Consider the following 20,788-nt stretch of genomic DNA (forward strand, 5'->3'; position numbering starts at 1 on the left):
GGCCAACAAGCGTAGTTGAAAAGTTTTAAGAGATACTAAGAGGCAATACATACCTTAATGTCAGGAGCATCAATGTCAATAACAAGAGAATCTTGACATTTGCCAGAAGTATTAAAAAAGTCATTAATGGACATGTGTCTCCTAAGATTTGTGTTCAAATAAAAGACAGATCAGATAAGATCTGCGGCAGAAAAGCATTGTCCAGATGAGACACTGTCAGTCTGTGTTGACATAAACCTTTACGGCCTATACTGCATGTCAGTTAAGGTCTCTGCTACCCTCTGCTGGTTGTTTTGAGAAGTTGATTTGATGTAAATGATCGAACATGATTCTTTTAAGTAAGCAAATTAAAGACAACCAGAGGAGGAGAATGGAACAGAGTTAATTATACGTCTGATTTCTTTTAAAATACAAAGTTGTGCGCTGTGTGTACAGTCTAACCTACCTTTCATCGAAGGCCAGGTTCCTATCTGCAAACTGTGTGAGCAGAGTCCTCTCCAGGATCTTCTTGGGCGCCTGGTTCTGGATGAAGTAGACGATGATGTGCTGTAGTCGGTAGTCATTCTCAGGAGATGTGTCCTCTTGGGCAAATCTCAAAAGACGAGCATACTCCAGCTTTATGGCCTGACCAGAGAGACAGAGACAGAAAAGTGAAGTCATGCTTAAAACTCTGACTATGGCTGAGGTGGTGTGGACATGGACACTATGGCTTATTCAGGTTCTGTTGTCTTCATATCACAAACGTCTGCACAGATAACTTTTGAGTTGAGTTATTAAGTCGTGATAAACTCAGACTTAGATGCAAACTGAAACAGAACTTCTTCAGTCGGCTTAATGTGTCTCCATAGGACTGACACAGGGATCTTAAACATGTCAAATATTTTGAGGTGGGGACATACATGCAAACATTGGTTCTCCTCTATGATCTTCTCTCTCTGAAGTGGAAAATTGTTAGATATAGAATTATTATTATCGTTATTATTGAGATGTGTATTTGAGGAAATCTTTCTCAACTGGCTTCTATTAGATTAGAAATGTATCTCTACACACTAGGACCCTGGCTGGTTGGTCGATATACTCTTGTCCATCCAAATTCTCATTGGCTGTACAATTGCTGGTGCTACTTTCTTCAAGAGAAAAGTGCTTTTTAATCGAATGGGTTAAGACACTGATCAGTCCAGTGGATTAAAATGCTCTAACTGTCTGTGGCACAGTAGCCTTCAATGTTGCTTGGACAGTGAGCAACACTACAGAGTGGTGACTACAGACAGAGAGAGGCGGTCGCATTAGAGCCAAAGTAGAACATTTTCAAGTTAATGTATTTCAGATTAAAAAAACAAAACAAAACAAAAAAATCTGCATATTTTTATGGCCATTGATGAATCATTTGTTTGAAGAGCAGGTAGAATTTCAGTTGGCCAAATGTTTTTTTGGTTTACTACAGACCTGCATTACATCCCAATGGAGAAGTGGCTGTCATGTGACCTCACTTTACATTTGTGATTGCTGAGATTTGAGAGATGTGTGCTAATTTTACAGGGACAGGGCACAAGTGTTGGAAAAGTTGAAGTACTTCACCACTGGAAAGATGGTCCTTTGAGAAAACTGGGCTGTCCATGCAGTAGAATGATATAAAAGAAAAGGGGCTCTGCTTTTCCCTTATTGCTCAAAAGGTAGAAAACTACAGTGACCAGAATGCACTGTGCCACACCGGACCACTGAACACTTCAATGGTGGATGATGTACAGCGAGTTGGGTGGTGCTTGGCTTTGGCTCGTCTGGTTTCAAGCAATGGCGGCCTGGTCACAAACTTTCTCGTATTCCAGCTGAACGGCACACTAAAATATGTTTCTGAAACATCTAAAGCAAGAAATAGACCACACACTAACAGAATCTTGATTCATATCCGATCAGTACTGCCTAGTTTCAGCAGAGTTTGTCTTGTCTTCTACCCAGTTAGAAAGTACACAGGAGAAGATCAAGAAACAGATACACATAAAAGAGAAGGTGGATGAAGGTTGTGGGTAAGCGAGTAAAGTGGAATGAGGAAAGATAAAGGTGTGTACCTTAAAAAAGGCTGCCTCAGGCCCATTCTTTTCATATACGCTGCTGGATTTGCCAATGGCCATAATTATACTCTGCATGTTGGGGGTCATCATTGCCTGCCCAGGAATCAGGAACCATGTTAAAAACAACAGGTACTTGTGACGAACCGAGCAAGGTCAACCACTATGTTATGTGCTCTGAGGCACTACAACAAGGCATACCACAGCCTGGGCATGCTAGACATCACTCAGCAGTCCATGCATTGGTTAGAGTGACACAATTGTGAAGGACACAGCCAGTCAGTTCAACTGCACAATGTGCAATTCTCACAAGGATAATGTGTGAAAACCAAGGCAGCCATGTGACAGCTGTGTGTGAGAGATAGCCAACAGTGCAGGGGCAGGCTGGAATACTGACAACAGCAGCAACTCTATACTCAGGACATACTGACCTACAACTACTCTCAAGTCAACTCAAAAGGAAAACAAACTATGCTTCCACAATAACGCATGAAATCAGTGCAAACTGTAACCAACATCCCTTAGAAATGTATTCTGTTCTGTATACAGGCATACGTTAGGGATCAAATGGACAACATACAACAGCTAATTCAAATCAATTCTAATTCAAGTCTATTTCCTTGTTTTTTTTTCCACTTAGGGAGTGACGTGTGATGAAGCAGACTTTCTGCAAAAGGTCAACCTGCTTTGTGCCAAGATGCAGCCTGGCTCAAGAAGAGACTTTTCACACAAGAGTAATGCAGGAAGGCCAACAAAGAGGTCAGTCGTATTGCGCAGCATTTTCAGCCTCAAGCCAATCCTGAAATCAGTTGGCATTTCGTGTCAGAGTTTCTCAGGTGTGAAAAACCTTGTGCAGAGCCATGTGAATGGGCAATGATGCTCTCACTCCGTATACCAAACAGGCACAGACTTCTCAGCACAAGGGAGAGAAGGTTTGTCTGAGCAAGAGCTACCTCATCATCATACCCCCCCTCCTCTGACTCAATGACAAAGGTCCCCACATTAGGAATGGCCACCTCTACCGTGCGCTGGCCAGGGGACTCATCCTCCGTGACCAGGTCAGGAGGAGGGGTGGAGGGGGTGCTCACCTGGACCTCAGGCTGAGGGGAGGTGGAGGGGGGAAGAGACTGCAGAGAGAATGGAACAGGAAGGATAGAAGAGTGATGGAAAGGCAAGGAACATTAAATGTAGAGAGGAAGAATACAGTGAAATGTTACAAAAAAACAGCACTCATCAGATAATCCTGCAAGATTTGATGCAGTTCTCCCAAAAGACTGACACACTCTCAGCTGACACTGTCTTTTCAAAACTGGGACTGACAGATCAAATAGCTATTAGTCCTTATTCAGACACACTGGGAACAATTTTGGACATGGTGTTGGAAACCTGAATAAGCATGAAGTAGGGATTAAAGGACAGTTTCTCATTTGGTCAAGCATGTCTTAAAACAACTCTCACATTATGGAAAGTATAATGACACATGTTTTTGTTGCTGTCTCTCTATACTAGCTATGAAAAGCTCCTTTCTTCACACAGTTCAAATGCAACAGTCTGGGACAACATCCAAAGTTCTCCTGTGCAAAAAAGCATTCTAACATTGAGCTAAGGTGAGGCTTCATCAGGTTAGTCAGACATGTAGGTATTGCTTCGTATTTTTAGTAAGAAAGTCCTTCTTTATGTTACGATCTCTCATGGCAGCTCAGCAAGGAAACTCTATACTGTTTCGACAAATGCTGAACTCACCCTTTTGACCCGCATTCAATTCATTTTTGACCACTTGATGGCAGTGGAAACAAGCTGAACACAACAGAAACATACTGTATTATCACATCATCGTTCATTTTGACCAGCTGGCAAATTTAGGTCCAATGTTCTCTTCCTTTTAGCTCTGGTGTGATCTCCACCAGCTCCTGAGAAAATGATCTAGCTCTTCAGCTGCTAAATATTCACCAAGCCGGTCCCCAGCTTTGTCTGATACATGCTCCTGAGCAGAAAAAAACAGCTGCCAGCTGCGACGCTATGACTGTGGAGAGACAACCAAAACTGTGAAGCTGCAGGTCAGAAAAGCAAAACAAAGAGCTAAAAGTCTGCGTAAAGCTCCGTAGAGTATAGGGGCAACTGCACAGCTGAGTGAGCATGATCTGAGAAAACATCACTACAAATGACACCTTTCACATACACGTGATCCACTGTGAACGTAACTGGGATTGTATGCACTTTTATGACTTCTCCAAATAATCAGGTTGTAGCTTACATCTATGTCTGTCCAGACTCATAATATATGCAGTGAAGACTTGACTGTTGCTGCAAAGAAGCTACAAACTGAAATGTGTACAACAGCGATCTCTACAATCAGCACAGTTTCAAGGTGAACAGTCAAGATTAGTGTCACCAATTCAGTAACTGACCAAATGTCAAATATGGTCACAGCCTCCCCTTCTGTTCCTGAGTTATCGTGTCAATAATGACCAGAAGAGTGTTTTTACACAACATTATATCACAGTGAAGCTGACCTTTGACCTTTTGGATATGAAATATCATCACTTTATGATTTTATGTTATGAGATGTGTGAAACTTCGTCATAATTAGCATAGAAATTCTTGAGTTGAGTCAAAAACGTGTTTTCCAACATCACAGTGACCTTTGACCACCAAAATCTAATCAGTTCATCCTTGAGTTCAAGTGAAGGTTTGTGCCAAATTTGAAGAAATTCCCTCAAGGCGCTCCTGAGGCAGCGTGTTCATGAGAATGGGTCATTCATACGTACAGAGAGACAGATTAAATTCTGGCCATGGCACTCACTGCCATGGAGGCATACAATTACTGAATACAGCAGCTTTATGCTCTCATAGTGACACTTAAATATTAGATTTAAGAGCCAAAAATGACCCTCTCCTCCAATGGCGTACTGCTGCCATCTACTGTTTGTTATTAATTGTTCTGGCAGTTATTTACATTTTTTATTCTGTCCAATATTGTACAGATATTCTACAAGTGTCTTCATTTTGGTCCAGTTATCCAGGTTAAGCAAAGAGTGCAAAGTAAAAACAGCTTCTGCAGCTGCATCCAGGTCTCTGAACAGCTGCGTCCTCTGCTCTGAGTAATTGTACTTTAATGTGTAACATAATTTTCTTTCTGTATTGTAAAAAGCATTATTCAGAACCTGCTTCCAAAGTCAAGGTATTGCTCAAAACGATACCACCCCTGGTGATGATCTAGCTGCTATGACAGACAGGGATCGTGCTATACACCAATAAGCTGAATAAAGATGTTGTGAGGAAAGGAATGTTAATGTGTAATCCTGATGAAAACTACCGCAATTACCAGCCAGCACTGACTAATACGTAAATCTGAAGGATAATGGAACTAACAGTATTTGGAGTTGAACCACTGAAGTTGTAATGTCATCCATCCTGCACATGCTACCATGTGATGTGACTCCACGACATAATCGAGAGCAGCCTCTTCAAAATACTCTCGTCCATAAACATTTGAACATTGATATGATCTTGAACATAACTTAGCCTTTTCAGATGGCACTGCCATCTGATGTGGGGAGCTCTGATAGATAAAACTGTGTTTTCCATAACTGGGAAATTGGTCAACTGTTTTCCAGGCTTTCCAGGATGTGTGGAAAACCTGAAACAACCACATTTAATATAATATATAAAACAGAATCCTGAGAAAACAATGACATGAGTTGATGAGTTGTCTGACTTGAGCTACTCAAGGGGAAAAAGGTGACTGTGGAGGAAATGAAATAAGACAAAATAAAAATGCAGGCATACACTTCAGTTTGCCGATCAATATTAACAAACTGACATGTAAAAAAGATAGATGAGGCACATGATGGGTGACAATGACCTGGTGTGAGTGTGGCGTACTGTGTGTTTTACATACAGCATTTAACAACGCTTCAGGGCCTCTCTCCTCCTGTTCTGCAGCCGCCCTGGAGATGGCACGCTCCGTGTCCTCCTGCAGGTGCTTGGAGTCATTTGTGGGAGATGGCTGCTCCATGTACTCTGGGTCCTGCTGGGGTACTGCAGGAGGGCCACGACACCACCACAGAAATGCACAGTTGCATGGTTATTAAAGTTTTCTTTTCATACAAGCATTTTCAAACGTTTTTCTACATCCACAAATTCAGAACAGCAGTACAATGGGTGCAAATGTATCCGCATTATTGTGGGCATGATTGCAGAAATTATCCATTGTGTTCAGCAATATCCAAGATGACACATAGAAAGCTCGAATTCTGGACAGGTGCATAAATTAAAATGCAGTTTAGGTAACCACAGTGTGTCATAATAAAACTATAAAATGGGTTCCATACATGTTTGTTTGAATAACAACTCAATAACAATTACCTTTCACTGCCTAATTTAGCCAATCATCATACTGTGGGTCCACCATAATCCAACAGAAATTTATGTGAGTGCTGTGGGCTGAATGATGTTAGCTCATTTTCATACAGCCAGCGTCCAAATCTATACTGTATATATTGTATACAGTATTATACACAATAACATGTCAGCGGGAGTTAACAGTTCTAAGGCTGCATGCCAATATTTCAAGGTCATTTCTTCATTCTTTTATAACTCTCTAGGGAACAAGAGTTTTTCTTTATATATCTTCCAACCAAGTATTGATTCTCAATTAAGTATTCTACTCTGTATTCTGAGTGCCATGATCCTGACCTGCGTTGTCTGGAGGGCTGGACTCAATACTCATGGGCTGAGGGGAAGAGGACGAAGTGGATGTGCTGGATGCTCCTGAGGCAGCTGCAGCTGCAGCTGCTGTGGCCAGGGCCAGCTTCTCCTGCTGGGCCTTGCGGGCCTGCAGGGTGTCCCACTCCTCAATTTCCTTGTCAAACAGCTCATTGTCCTCCTTCACATACTGCTTCAGGTCTGGAGGCAGTTTGTCCATGCCGCTGAGTATCTGTCCCGTCTCTTTATCAAACTCCTCTGCACAGACAACAGACAGAGACAATGAACATAAGCTGGTCTGCTAAAAACCATGAAATCTTACTGAGTGTATGGTTTGTAGAAACTCTCTCAACAGACTGTAATTACTATTTATTTTCATTGCTACACATAGAGCAATAAAAAACAAACATGCTTTTGTTATCAGCCCGACTCCATGAATGAACTGAGGAGATTCAAAGCTATTCTTGATTGTTCCTGTCATGATTTGTCATTTTCATGTTCAACAGCAGGTCTGAGTTGGCTGAACCACTGCAGACTGTTCCACAGGGCAAATGCCAATATACATTTTGAGTGGATTAAGTTTCATTTAAGTTTATGTTTTATTCTGTTACATGAACAAGGGTCCATTACTGGGGGTGCAGCACAAAGCTACTGTTAGTATCTGTTTTGGTCACAAACATCTGTATTTGTTATTTGCCAGAAGTGGGGAAGGTTTATAAAAGAAGTAGTCAGAAGTTGTCAAGACTGCTCACACAATATATAAAATAACTTAATATTTGAACCATGTATCTTCATTTTTAACAACGCATATAATAATAAAGCATGATCTGTATTTTATACAAATAATTTGTATGTTGATCACATCTCCTCAGAGGGTATTATCAGTTCATATCTGAACAATGTATTTGTATTTGTTGTCATTTATTGTGGTTTCCTCCACATGTGATGGTATGAAATAATATAAGCATAACCAAGGCAGTACATGTTTTTGAGAAACATGGCTGAATTAATAAACAGAAACAAGATCCTGACACCGTCAATTGTGCATCAAAGATAAATATGAACCCTACCCCTTGGTCCGCGCGTACCTTCTATGAGGAAGGGCTTCTTCTCATTGATATACATGAGGCAGTAGGCACTGGCGTTGCGGTAGCCTCCAAACGAGTCCCTGACCAGCTCCTCCCAGGACGACTTGGTGACAGAGATGTCGTTGTACTTCATCCAGCAACGCTGATGCGGGTCATAGATGTAAGCCCAGTAGTGGCCGGCATTAGCCTGACCTTCATGAACCAGGACTGCATGAAGCCGGTATGGAACCTGGAACAACACAAAGGAGATTTAAAATACTGTTCCACTTTTTTTTAGCATACCTTTTTTTGTATTGCAAATATGACTGATGACAGAAAAGTGTTGCTCACTTGCATCATTGATTTGTCAGAATACATTAGCTCAATGGTTCTGTGGATTCTGGTTATACTGCCCTGCAGATCTGGTGGGAAGAACATCATAAACAATTCATTAGTAAGTGTCAATCTTAACTTTACTTCTGCAATACTACATGCCTTCACGCTGAAGGAACCACAACAAAGAATATCATAAAAGCCTGCAAATGGGAGACAGGTAGACCTACCGCGGGTGTCGTTTTCCACTTCACTCCTCCAGCGATGCAAGCAGCCCTCGAGCACCCTCAGCTCCTCTTCAGTGATGTGGCGCGGGGCAGGGTGCATGGGGAGGTCAGGAGGTAGCCGGGACTGGGTAAACGGCTTATGAATGGGTACCCTCTGCTGCTGGGCTGCAGTGGGAGCTGTGGTGGGACCTGAGGCAGGGCCTGAGCTCTCTAGGGGTGGCAAGGAATCTTGCTCGGCAATGCTGCAGGGTGAGAGACAGTCTATGAAATACACTAAAATGCAGCTTAAAATAATGAAAATCTAAATACAACTCAGGTTTGTCAAATATGGAAAAAATGCAGTTAAAATAGAATTAAAATTTTGATCAAACATGTACTGCATTTCCACTGCGTGTCACAGAATTATTTTTTAATAAATGAAATAGATGAACAAGAGCAGGTGTCTACAGCCATGCTAGCTGCATGTACTTCAACATGGGTTCATGAGTTCACTGCTAATCACAATGACAATGTTAATATGCTGATGTGTAGCATGTATGTCAACTACAAAACACAAAGTACAGCTGAGGCTGAGGGGAAGGTCATTCATTTGCAGGCACTTACACATAAAGCATTTAGAAAAATTCAAAGTTTGGTCTGATTGTGGTGCTAGACAAAACCCAACCAAGGTGACAATGTCTGTTTAAAGTAGATTTTATGCAAGTGATTATCAAAGTGAAGATCCTCCGTTGTAACACCTGACGGCATAACATTACCTGTCATGTAATGTCTTTTCTCTATTTTGAATATATCAAAAAACAAAAACAAGTTTGCTCTGTTCAGAGGGTTTGCTGAATCTGACATGGAGTGGTTCAGATAAAGGAATAAAAATGTATTAGATAGATAGACAGATACTTTATTCATCCCCAAGGGAAATTCACAAGTTCCAGCATATTACACAAATTTTAAGTAAAATGCATGCAATAAATAATCTAAAAGCACAGCAAGCAAAGAATTAAAAGTTAAAGGTAAAAGATGTAAAAATGTCCACATGTCCATTGCAATAGGGCTAAAAGTACTGATGTCCAGTGCAAACAGAATTAACAGTAGTACTGATGTCCAGTGCAAACAGAATTAACAGTAGTACTGATGTCCAGTGCAAACAGCATTAACAGTAGTAAAGATGTCCAGTGCAATTGGGCCCATTGTTTCCCTGTTTGCACCTCCCTTTCATTGATCTCTCTAACCTCCACCTGCTTCCTGTTCCTGAAACTAAGAGCAAATGATGGCAAAGAGGAAAAGCAGTAACAACAAACAGCAGACCATCTGTTAGGAAACTTGCCTTGATGGGGGCAGCTGTTGTCCTGTTGTGCCACCAGGGGGCGCTGATGAGTCAATGTCTTCCACTGGGGAAGTGCACACTGGCTTACTGGAGGCAAACTCCATGGCATACTGGAGGACATCTGCCAGAGGAAACCTCTTGGGGCCTGAGCCATAACTCAGATACCTGAGAGAAAGCAGGAGTGTTAAAGAGATGCCGGGAAGCTCAGGCAGCGAGTAAGAAAGTAAGAACAGAGGCATAATGACAGATGAAGAGAGGACACAGTCAGAGTGAGAAATTACTGTCCACGGCTGTCCCAAGCACTCTGCTGAACCTGACTAAATAAACAGGCATAGGTGGACTAGTAATACCTCTCCAGTCGCTGTTGAAGCAGCGTCAGATGCTCTTTGAGCCTCCTGATCTCCTCCCTCTTGATCCTGGTAATTTCCCTGTTCCTGTCCATGTACCTACCAATACAAAGAGCACAGTGTAGGCTTGGAGATACTTGGGATTAATATCTTATTTACTGCAGAGACAAACTGTAGATTCTCCAGAAAAGGCCAGCGTTAATATTTCTATTACCTGTCCATGTAGAGCATAGAGGGGAACTCGAGCTTGTTGTGGATCTTCTCAGGTCGTCCCAGTGCTTGGTTGAATTCAAATCTTGACAGTTCAAAGGTCAGCACAGGAGGGAGTTCTGTGAACCAGTGCTGAAACAAAAGTGGATGTTGATCTTGAGATTAACTCTCTCAACATGTTGAAATACACAGCTTAGTAGACACTTCCCTTTAGACTGGAGTTGCTTGAACATTCACCTGTCACACATCCTGATAACATTAAGCAAATTTTGCTTTGCAATAACCCCATCTGAGAGGACTCTGTTTGGTTGCTGATTTACATTTGACCTGCCTTTCAACATGACATGGAGGCATAAGAATTGTGCAAATCACCTCTCCGATTACATGAGTCATCGTCATATCTTCATGCCTCTACGGCAGCATAAAAACTGAGCATAGTTTAAAACAAATGTAGAACATAGAAATCGGTTACCATCAGTCATTTCTGCTGTCCTCTATCACCCTCTCTCTTGCTGCTGATGTGGATTCACTGCCTGGCAGGTATTGTGCGTGGGCAAGAATTTACTTAATTTTAAGATATGCGGCAAATTCGTTTAAAGTGCTACAGTCAGCTTTCATGCCTGCTTTTTATTTGCCGCGGTTTTATTGCACTTAGAGTAACGAGCACAGTCGTCGTTAACACGAGTAATATTCTTTACTTCGGCTGGGTTCATTTTCTCCCCTGCGGTCTGTTTATGTGTGTGTGTGAGTGGTGGAGGAGCTCAGCTCAGCCCCGCCCTCGGTCAAACATGGACCCAGAGAGCAGGAGACAAAGACTGAGAGGAGAGGCTGCTTGTGCAACCATCATTAACACCAAAACCAGATTTTCTGATCGATTAGCTTTGGGTTATTACAAATTTAGAACAGTTCTAATTTAGGAACCAGTGCACCCAAATAACGTTTCACATTTTCACTCGCAAGTGAGAGCAAAATATTCACACTGTAGAGTCGTGTATATATTAATCATCACCTAACTCTTTTTTGTGATTTCACACTCAACACCTCAGCAAACCATTTTCCCAGGGGAGAGCCTGAATTCCTACGTGATCTGAATGCAGCATCACTCCAGTTCTGTCTCCCCTTGTGCTGATGGCTGGGGCTTTTCCAGAGGGCTTGGTGCCATACTCATGTGTGCACTGGACTGATAATTAGCTGCTCCCAGCTGCTATGGGACAGTGAAGGCAAGGCCACTGCTAACCAGAGGTCAAACTCAGAATAGCATACATGTCACATTAGGGCAAGGAGGTCACCACTTTGGAGAAGATCCATCACATGAACCTAAATGATTTAACCTGTCTTCTCTTTAGAAGAGTGCTATCGATAGGTGGCAGCTGATAATTGCTTTGTGAAAGAGTGACTTGGTGTTGGGCCATAATAAAATGGAAGTTTACATACACTTAGGTTCAAGTCATTAAAATTCATTTTTTAACTTGTCCATGGATTTCATGTTAACAAACTACAGTCTTGTAAAGTCAGGTAGAATGTGTACTTGTACTATTGTTTAGAGACAGGTTATTTCACTTCTACTTCACTGTATCACAATTCTAGTGGGTCAGGCATACACTAAGTTGACTGTGCTTTTAATCAGCTTGGAAAATTCCAGAAAATGTTGTCATTGTATCAGAAGCTTCTGGTGGGCTGAACTGGCATCATCAAGTCGATGAAAATGGACCTGTAGATACATTTTAAGGTCTAAATTCAACCTCAGTGCCTTGCTGGACATAATCAAAAGAAATCAGCCAAGGCCTCAGAAATAAAAGCTGTGCACCCTTCTGTCTCCTTCATCCTGGGGAAATTTTTCACCTGAAGGTACCTTGTTCACCTGTACAAACAACAATATTCCAGTATAAACACCATGGGACTGCACAACCTTCATACTGCTCAAAAAGGACATGCGTCCTGGCTTCCAGAGATAAATGTGCTTTGGCTTGAAAAGAGCAAATCAATCCCAGAACAACAGTAAAGGACCTTGCTCATAAGATGGACGAAACAAGTAAAAAGAAATAACTATATCCACATTACAGGAAGTCCTATGAAGTCCTGACATAAACTGAATGGCTGCTCAGCAAGGAAGAAGCAACTGCTCCCAAAACAAACTATGATTTGCAAATTCTTACTTTTTGGAGAATTGTTTTCTGGTCTGATAAAACAAAAATTCGGTTACAATGACCATGTTTATGTTTGGAGGAAAAAGTGAGAGGCTTGCGAGCCAAAGAACACCACCCCAACTGGAGGGACTGACACACTTCACAACACTAATGACATCAGGAGGAGCAAGAATTAAGTGGATATATTGAAGCAACATCTCAAGACATCAGCCAGGAAGTTAAAACTTGGTCATAAATGTGTCTTCCAAACAGCAATGAACCCAAGCCTGCTTCCAAAGCAGTGGCAAAATGGCTTAAGAGCAACAAAGTCAGCGTACAGGAGTGGACATCAGCGTGTGTGAGCAAGGTGCCCAAAAACCTGACTCAGTTACAGTTAAGCTCAGTTAAGTTAAGTTCGGTTTGGAGGATTGGGACAAAATTCCAGCAATGTATTGTTGCAATCTTGTAGAAGGCTGCACACAACATTTGACCAAAGTTCGCCAATTTAAAGGCAGTGCTACCAAATATTACCAAGTGCATGCAAATGTTTGACCAACTGGGAATGTGATTAAAGAAATAAGTGAAATAAATAATTCTCGCTACTATTATTCTGACATTTCATACTATTAAAATCATACATACTTCATACTCAGGTGAAATGTCAGGAATTGTGAAAAACACATGTTAAATGTATTCGGCTAAAGTGTACGGGATGTAAATGTCCAACTTAAACTGTATATGGCTTGCCACAGAGCTACTGACATAATTTCTATGGAACACATTCAACAATTCACATCAAAATTTGCTGACCATTTCAATGGAAACATTGTTATACTGCTGGCACTGACCTCTTGTCCAGACCTGGCAGAGTTCTCTGCTGAGTGCAGGGACTCGATCTCGCCCTCGATCATTGCTGCCTCAAGACATTCGTGGAGATCCTTGAAGCCGTTCACCTGCAGGGGGTACTGCCCAAACATCTCTGTGTTTTCAAATTTTTTACCTGTGGAATTAAACAAATACAATAGACAGAAACTTAATGAATCATTAGAATTACTGCCTCATGGTTGTATGCCTCCCTCAGCTAGTCAAGTTGTATTTACATCCATGTCTGTCCAGACTCAAATGTAGTGAAGACAAGGAAGGCATTCAATAAAAGGTATTTTTAGTGTATTTTTGGAAGTTATCACTGCATTGACATGTGTGATTCCAGTGAGTGAGAGAGAGGTAGAGACTACTTTTACAGAGGACTGCAGAGGAGGGTGAACACCCAGGATTAGTGATGATGATCTTTGACTCCCAAATTCTAATCAGTTCATCTTGATTTCAAATGAATGTTTGTGCCAGATGTAATGAAACTCCCTCCAGGTGTTCCTGAGAATAGGAGAGAATGGGACGGATGGACACGTCTCTATAGTCATGGCGGTCACAGGTGCAGAGGCACAATAAAATACCATAATTGCTGACCTAACTGAAAGAGGGTGAAGGTTAATCCTAAAAGGCGGCTGTGTGCCTTTATACATGATATCACGTACACAGGTCAGAGGTGTGCCAGGTGTGACAAAAGAGTTAGAAAGGCAAGGAGCGTGAAAGAATAAGCAATAATGAGCCATCTCACACTCGTTTGTATTCAAGCTGATTTTCACTTGTTCAGCAGTCACTCACTCATCATTAAACAGCTGCACAGACCTCCCCGCATCAACTACTGATGAGAAGCCCAAAAAAGAGAAAGAGAGGAGTTGCTAGCGGACATGCAGATGAGGCATTAAGGTCATTTTGTGAGCAGCAGAGTCCACTGGCCCTGCTTTTGGTGGCTCTGGGCCAGTATTGTCATGCATAATAAGCACAATGTCAATCAGCCATCAAGGTCTTCCACGATCAATGCAACCGCTCTCCACTTTTACATGGACCACATCTCATTAAGTCAAGGTCACCTTTCATTACTAGGGGCAAGGACTTACTTGCTTTCTGGCTGCGGCAATCAGAACATGCTAATGCTTTATCTCTCTGTGATTCTCTAGCTGCCCCCTTACTTTTTCCATTTATTGGTTTTAATTTAACACCTCATCTCACCTTCCAGGACACCCACAGCAAGGAAACGACCGTAGAAAAGCTCCACCATGGGGTTCTTTGGCTTCTCACCCTCCCTGAAAGCAAAAGAATTGCTGTTCAGTTCCATGTACACAATGCACATTTGATTCTCTGCCCAGTAACACCAACAAGCATTTGTCTACTGCAAGTCGATTCTTTCAAGAGTGACCTCTGGACACAAAGAGCTGCAGTTACCTGTCTTCTTCAGCCTTCATCTGGAAGGCGTCCTCCAGCCAGTCCAGCAGCTTGTGGGTGAACTCGCTCACATCCTGCTGTTGAGGAAAGCACAGACGTACATACAAAGTGACCAATTACAGGACTGCCTTTGGGACACGGAGGTCACAGAGTCAAACTACAAGACTTAACAGCACCTTCAAGCAAGGAACTCCAATCAGTCAAATCAATGCTGTGTCTGTCATCTGCTGATATTCACTGAGCTTTGGATTAAAGCTGACTTTGCGGAGGAGCTCACGGACCGCTGAACTTCAAAAGGAACCTGGATGCCACGAGGCCACTCTCAGATATCAATGCCGGCCAATATTTCAGGTCAATGCCTTTCCAACCTGACTAATACACAGAGTTGTGACATGACTGATGAGCACAGAGGCTAGATGGCTGACCTCAGTTAACCTCTGCAGAGACACAGGCTTTAAACAAATGCTTATGTAAGGAGAATAGCTGAACAGTTTTGACATGTGTACGTCTCATTATAGGATGTATGCACAAAACAGCTAATTCCTAGTCAATATTACTTTTTGCACAGTTCAGAGGGCATGATGTAGGTTTGAGGTTTAGTAGTTATAGATAAGAGAGGGCAAGTGTCTCAGAGTCAATAGAGCCGAGTCAGTAGAACAACAATGAAATTGAGCAGTCAAGGCCTCGACTGAAAGGATGAGGCACAAAAAGGGGATAAAGGGTATTAAATATTTCTGGTATGTGCAAACAGCAAAGAAGGGCTTATTTTCTATAGGAAAAAAAGAAGAATGATATCAACATGCACAGATGTTTCTACAGAACTGCCAAACTGACTGAAACACTCATGTAGTAATGAAAAATATGCCAAAATAAATAATAATAATAAATAAGTATAAACTATTTATGTGCAACATTTCAAAACAGCTGTTAGAGGAATCTTTACAAAACACATCAAGACAAAGCAACAAGTGATCACAAAAACTATTCGACTGGCAAATAAAACCAGATCACATAAAATATGGAACAACAAATAAAACCCACAGCAAAAAACAATTAAAAGGCTTACAAGCTCTATCTGTAAAGCTACAGTATGTTTTAAAGTTGTTTTGTGGTTTGGCGAGCAATTAACATGAGCCACCTGCGCATACTGACTGGAGTCTTCACCTGGTCTACGGTTTATCATACGGAAAGATAAATATGTGAAGAGAGGGGACAACTCCACCTACTAGCATGTAGTGCTGCATCACATACATAAATACGTATATGTACAATTCTATGCTATATATACTACATATAGTTAAGAGTCTATTATTAGAACTGTCACTGTTATTGTGGTTGCAATAACCCCCCCCAACCGATCAGGGCAGATGGCCGCCCACCCAGAGCCTGGTTCTGCCTGAGGTTTCTGCCTGTTAAAAGGAAGTTTTTCCTCGTCACCGTTGCCAAGTGCTTGCTCATGAGGGAATTGTTGGGTCTCTGCAGATGAAGAGTATGGTCTGTACCAGCTCTATATGGAAAGTGTCCCCAGACAACTTCTGCTGTGATTTGGCGCTTTATAAATAGAACTGAATTGAACCGACTTGAATTATCACTAATAAGTCAGCACAATTACTGTACACACTGAAAAACAACTAGAGAACAAACACAAAAACATGAGATTGCCAATGTATTTGAAAAGCATTTAGTGATCAACTGTATGAACAACAGCATAAGTAGTGTTAAAAAAAAAAAAACATTGGCATAATATTGGGACTTTTCTTTCTAATTTCTCTAAACTTTTACTTCAAATTGTAAGATTAGAGTTTGGTCTGTAATGTCTGGGTGTTGCTGGATCTGGGCTAACAAACATAAGTAGCATAGTCCTAAATGCTGTCAGGAAAACACCCAGCAGCACAGAGTGATAAATAAACATAATTACAAGACTTAAATGTTGTTCCTTCTTTCCTGAGCATCTCAGCAACTGCCAAACCAAAACTGCAATGTGAAGCCATGTGTTTTCAAATGCACATTATGGATGCATATCTGTCTCTCAGCTTTCTTCACTGAACACAGCTTGTACTACGTGAATGATATCATGTCGAGCAGGTTATGGCAGAAAGAGGCTTACCTGCTGCGACTCACTGGACTTGAAGGCGTCCTTGAGAATCTCCACAGCTCGTGATGGATCCACATATTTCCTCTTGGACCCCACCATGAGGGAGAAGAGGTTCCTCAGCTCCTGCATGAAGGGCAGGTTCCTGTGCTCCTGTTCAGAGTGACACAATCCACAATTTAGTGAATCAAACCTCATTCACATCAGTGTTCCTCATCCCACCAAATGAACTTTTTACTACTATTTACTACTGTATGAACAGTGCAGTGTAACGGCGCACAGCTATTTTATTTAGCTGTGCAAAAAAAGGGCACTGTTTCAAAACTGTGCATTTGTGGCCCGTTCTCACAGACTTACATCCTGAGTAAGTGCCACGGAGGAAGCAGGAAAATACTGAGAGATGGACTAACACATTGATGATTTTGGTTTTTCTCATGGAATTTATTTACATGAACAAAAAACCAGAAGATCGCCAGCCTTATATTTTAAAGCCTAAGCTAAGAGTAATATGGCAGAAAAAAAAAGACTCTTTGAGTGTTTAATTCAAATGTTCATCACCTGCTGTTTGGTGCGAAGCCAGAAACACTACAGTTTTTAGTGGTAGCTACTGAATTAATCAGCATTAACATTAATTAAGCTTGAAATTAAATTCCACAATCTGCAGCTACAACCTGAAAATGAGATGAGCAATGGAGCAACGTAGTTTGTGAAAAAGATGATTTTTCACAAACTACTTGATCCAAATCATGGACATCCTGATTCAGAGGAAAGTATAAGTGGCACTCTCCTGTATTTAACATGCCACAATCAGCTGGATCACTTCTCCAGAGAAGCGTCATCACTCTGTTGACCAACAGAAACACAGCTCGCTCACAGCTGCAGACTGATGTTACAGAGCGATGTGTCGTTTCACTCACAAACAATCTTTGGCAGAGGACAGTCAGTGGCTTGGAGAGAGCACACTAAACAACAGACGCAACAGTGACTTAGCAGTGCATAATAAGAAAGCGTTTATTTCTCTGTGCTAGAGGGTCTGGGATGCTGCTGTAAAAGCAAGATTCTAAGATCTTGCAGTCTGGCACTACTTAAGTAAAAGGTCAGTGATTAGGACCGAGGGAACTGATATGAAGAGATGACTGCCCCAAGCCACACTTCCACAGCAGAGGCTTAGAGCAGATTAGCGACAGACTGCTGACCCTTGAGTGAGCACTCAGTAGGGAAAACATGGCACAAAAAAAAAAAAAAAAACATGCTGAGAACTACTCCGCGAGTGTAGCCGTGACTGTGGCGAGACAAATTTGAGTATCTCCAATTTGAAAAACTCCTGGACCAACCAAAACACACACATGTTCATTTCTGCCCTGGTGGAGAAACACAGATCGAACATTTCACAACAGTTGGCACTTCTAGCAGCTTGCTAGCAGTGAGTTATGTGAACCACAAGGAGCAAAACGCTAAGCTGCTGTGACATTAGGGCAAGATCACATAGCTGCTGAATGGTGGCTCACAGCTCCAAGAGGGTCAAACGCTCAGAGCTTAAGCTCTGCTAGCTGCTGTGATGAGCTATAGAAGGGCTGCTATGATGTAAACAGGGCTGATGTGAGGTTGCACACACACGATAAAGACATCACACCCTGATTTTGTTGCTGCCTCATTTTCCCCTTTTAAGAACCTGGGAAGAAAGGTAGGTGCTTTACCTTCTGGTTGCGTGGCAGGTCATGGACTCTGGCTGGCGGCGAGTAGTTGAGCACCAGCCTCTGGAATTCCAGCAGGTTGAACAGAGACTTGAGGGTGAAGAGGGACAAGGATACGTGAGTAACATTCAATGACAGGAAAGCATTGGCCCATATCCATTTTTCATGCCAGCCAACACCCATGATTATTGCACTGAAAAATGTAGTGTTGTCTTAATTGATAGAGGCCTTCCTCCCCAACAGGCATAACATGCCTTGAGGCTGATTACAAAGTGTGGTGTTCCACTCTGCAAAGCAAGCAAGCTGCAGTAACTGTATGTGCAAGATACTGCTTCTCTGTCACTCTGAGTCAAATTTCAACATTTTGCTGAAAATTAAAACCATACTTCAAATCAAAAGCTTATGTTCTCTGCAATCACATTAAGACCTCCCTTCTAGCAATTCAAAGCCCTGCAAGCCAATCTATCACACACTTACATCAAGTTTACTTCATTAAACAGAACAGAAATTAAAGATAGATGATACACAAACAAGACCTCAACCTAACCCATTTCCTTATTACTTGGAATAATATGTAGACAGGTCTCGTTGCATCATGTGATAAAAGTACTAAAAAAAAATAAGGAATGTTTTACTGCATAACAAGCAAAATCACCTTTAAGTGCCAGAATATTGAAGTTTGATTTGATTTTGTTACATTTAACAAAAACTGCACATATTCAACTCAACTTTTCAGTCTGTTTCTTTCAGAAAGTGAACATGAGAGTTGTCAATACGTGGACATCCTCCCAGGAAAAGAGAGAGTTGTTTACTCCTGTTCTAATACCAAGTGCAGTGGGATCAAGTTCAAGCAGTGCCTTCTTCTCAAGGGTGGGTTTACATTACAGTACACACAGGAGCCAGGCACCATGTGACGGTGTATCCAGTGTTCATGTGGCATATTTCAGCTCAGGTCACATTCTACCACAGACTCCACCAGCACACAAGAAACAAAGTCTCTATGACAGCTGCAACAAAATTCTCCACCATTTCCAGTATTTTCCAGCATGGAAACATTTGATAGCTCTCTTGTTTACATCTTCTTAGGATGACTGCAGCAGATTAAAGCACTGATTCTTGCATCATTACAATTACATGCAATTATATATGAACACACTAAGATATGCAAGTCTAGACCTGTAAAAGCCAAGTGCTTTCATAAGTTTCTCAAGGCCAAAGAAAAGTAAAGTGTGTGAAGGAATGACAAAAACCAAGCAAATGAACAAGAGGGCTTTTAGAGCACCATCAGAAAAACCTGCACAAAAGCTCTTAAGAAAAGGGTTTCATTGGATTTTTTTCAGACAATGACTTTCGTGTGTGTGTGTGTGTGTGTGTGTGTGTGTGTGTGTGCGCGCGCTCCCACCTGTATGACAGCACTGAACCAGCAGGTATTGCCAACATTTTTCAGCCCCACAGGGCAACTGTCTATTCTCTTCCTGTCATGTGGGTTGGGTGAATCGCTCCATACTTCTGTGTGGGTACGCTTCAGACTTGCCTTGTTCTCTGCTATGCTGGCCTCCAAAACTCTAACAAAAAAAAAAAAAAAAAAAAAAAAAAAGAGAGAGAGAGAGAATGAGAGAATGAGGGGGTGGGACAAAACACGTGGCACCGAATCTATATATGTATGTATGTGTGTATGTATGTGTGTGTGTGTATATATATATATATATATATATATATATATATATATGTGTGTGTGTGTGTGTGTGTGTGTGTGTGTGTGTGTGTGTATATACATACATACATACATACATACATATGTATGTATGTGTGTGTGTGTGTGTGTATATATCTATACACACACACACACATACACATAAGTGCATATGTTAAACTATGTACAATTTTTCATGTTCATTTCACAGTAGCACATTAGCCTTCCTGAATGCCTTGTCACTCACTGGCTCACCAGTTGAAGTTTATCCTGCACTGTATCTCAGAAAACTAGTGCTAGGGAGAAAAAAAATAAAGTCATAGAGCTCACAAGCATCTCTCCAAAGCAACATGTCCTTCAACATAGTTAGCCATTAGAGGGGCTTATCTCAACAGTCCACATCAGGCCAGTCAGAATGGGGCTTAATTAAACTGTCAGATCGTGGCTTCTTGGTATTGTGCTTCAGTCAGGTCATATTGTACATGATATTAAGGGTTGTGAGTTAAAATGCAATGTTCATGAGGCTTTTATTCTCTCTTATCAGGTCATTATAAATTAATCACACGTATTACAAGGTAGGTGACCATTAGCAATGCCTTGGATGTTGGATGAAAGGAAAAAA

The 20,788-nt window shown here is 41.6% G+C and overlaps 1 protein-coding gene across 2 annotated transcripts in view; it reads right to left on the reverse strand.

Annotated features, from left to right (window-relative positions):
* The window catches only part of usp25 (ubiquitin specific peptidase 25), a 35,512-nt gene that overhangs the window by 5,768 nt on the left and 8,956 nt on the right, over nt 1-20,788 (reverse strand). The window contains exons 5-21 of one of the 2 annotated variants that reach the window (XM_070982599.1): nt 19,876-20,038; nt 18,477-18,563; nt 16,795-16,932; nt 14,688-14,764; nt 14,475-14,548; nt 13,253-13,404; nt 10,283-10,410; nt 10,072-10,167; nt 9,722-9,886; nt 8,404-8,642; nt 8,192-8,262; nt 7,862-8,090; nt 6,765-7,031; nt 5,968-6,107; nt 3,020-3,193; nt 2,067-2,162; nt 446-624 (exon numbers count right to left, since the gene is read on the reverse strand). In XM_070982599.1, coding sequence (XP_070838700.1) covers nt 446-624; nt 2,067-2,162; nt 3,020-3,193; nt 5,968-6,107; nt 6,765-7,031; nt 7,862-8,090; nt 8,192-8,262; nt 8,404-8,642; nt 9,722-9,886; nt 10,072-10,167; nt 10,283-10,410; nt 13,253-13,404; nt 14,475-14,548; nt 14,688-14,764; nt 16,795-16,932; nt 18,477-18,563; nt 19,876-20,038 — 2,475 coding nt within the window. The remainder of the gene's footprint in view (nt 1-445; nt 625-2,066; nt 2,163-3,019; nt 3,194-5,967; nt 6,108-6,764; nt 7,032-7,861; nt 8,091-8,191; nt 8,263-8,403; nt 8,643-9,721; nt 9,887-10,071; nt 10,168-10,282; nt 10,411-13,252; nt 13,405-14,474; nt 14,549-14,687; nt 14,765-16,794; nt 16,933-18,476; nt 18,564-19,875; nt 20,039-20,788) is intronic. The other variant, XM_070982598.1, reaches the window with a different exon arrangement.

Source organism: Chaetodon trifascialis, chromosome 16, assembly GCF_039877785.1.
Source record: "Chaetodon trifascialis isolate fChaTrf1 chromosome 16, fChaTrf1.hap1, whole genome shotgun sequence".
NCBI classification, from domain to species: Eukaryota; Metazoa; Chordata; class Actinopteri; order Chaetodontiformes; family Chaetodontidae; genus Chaetodon; species Chaetodon trifascialis.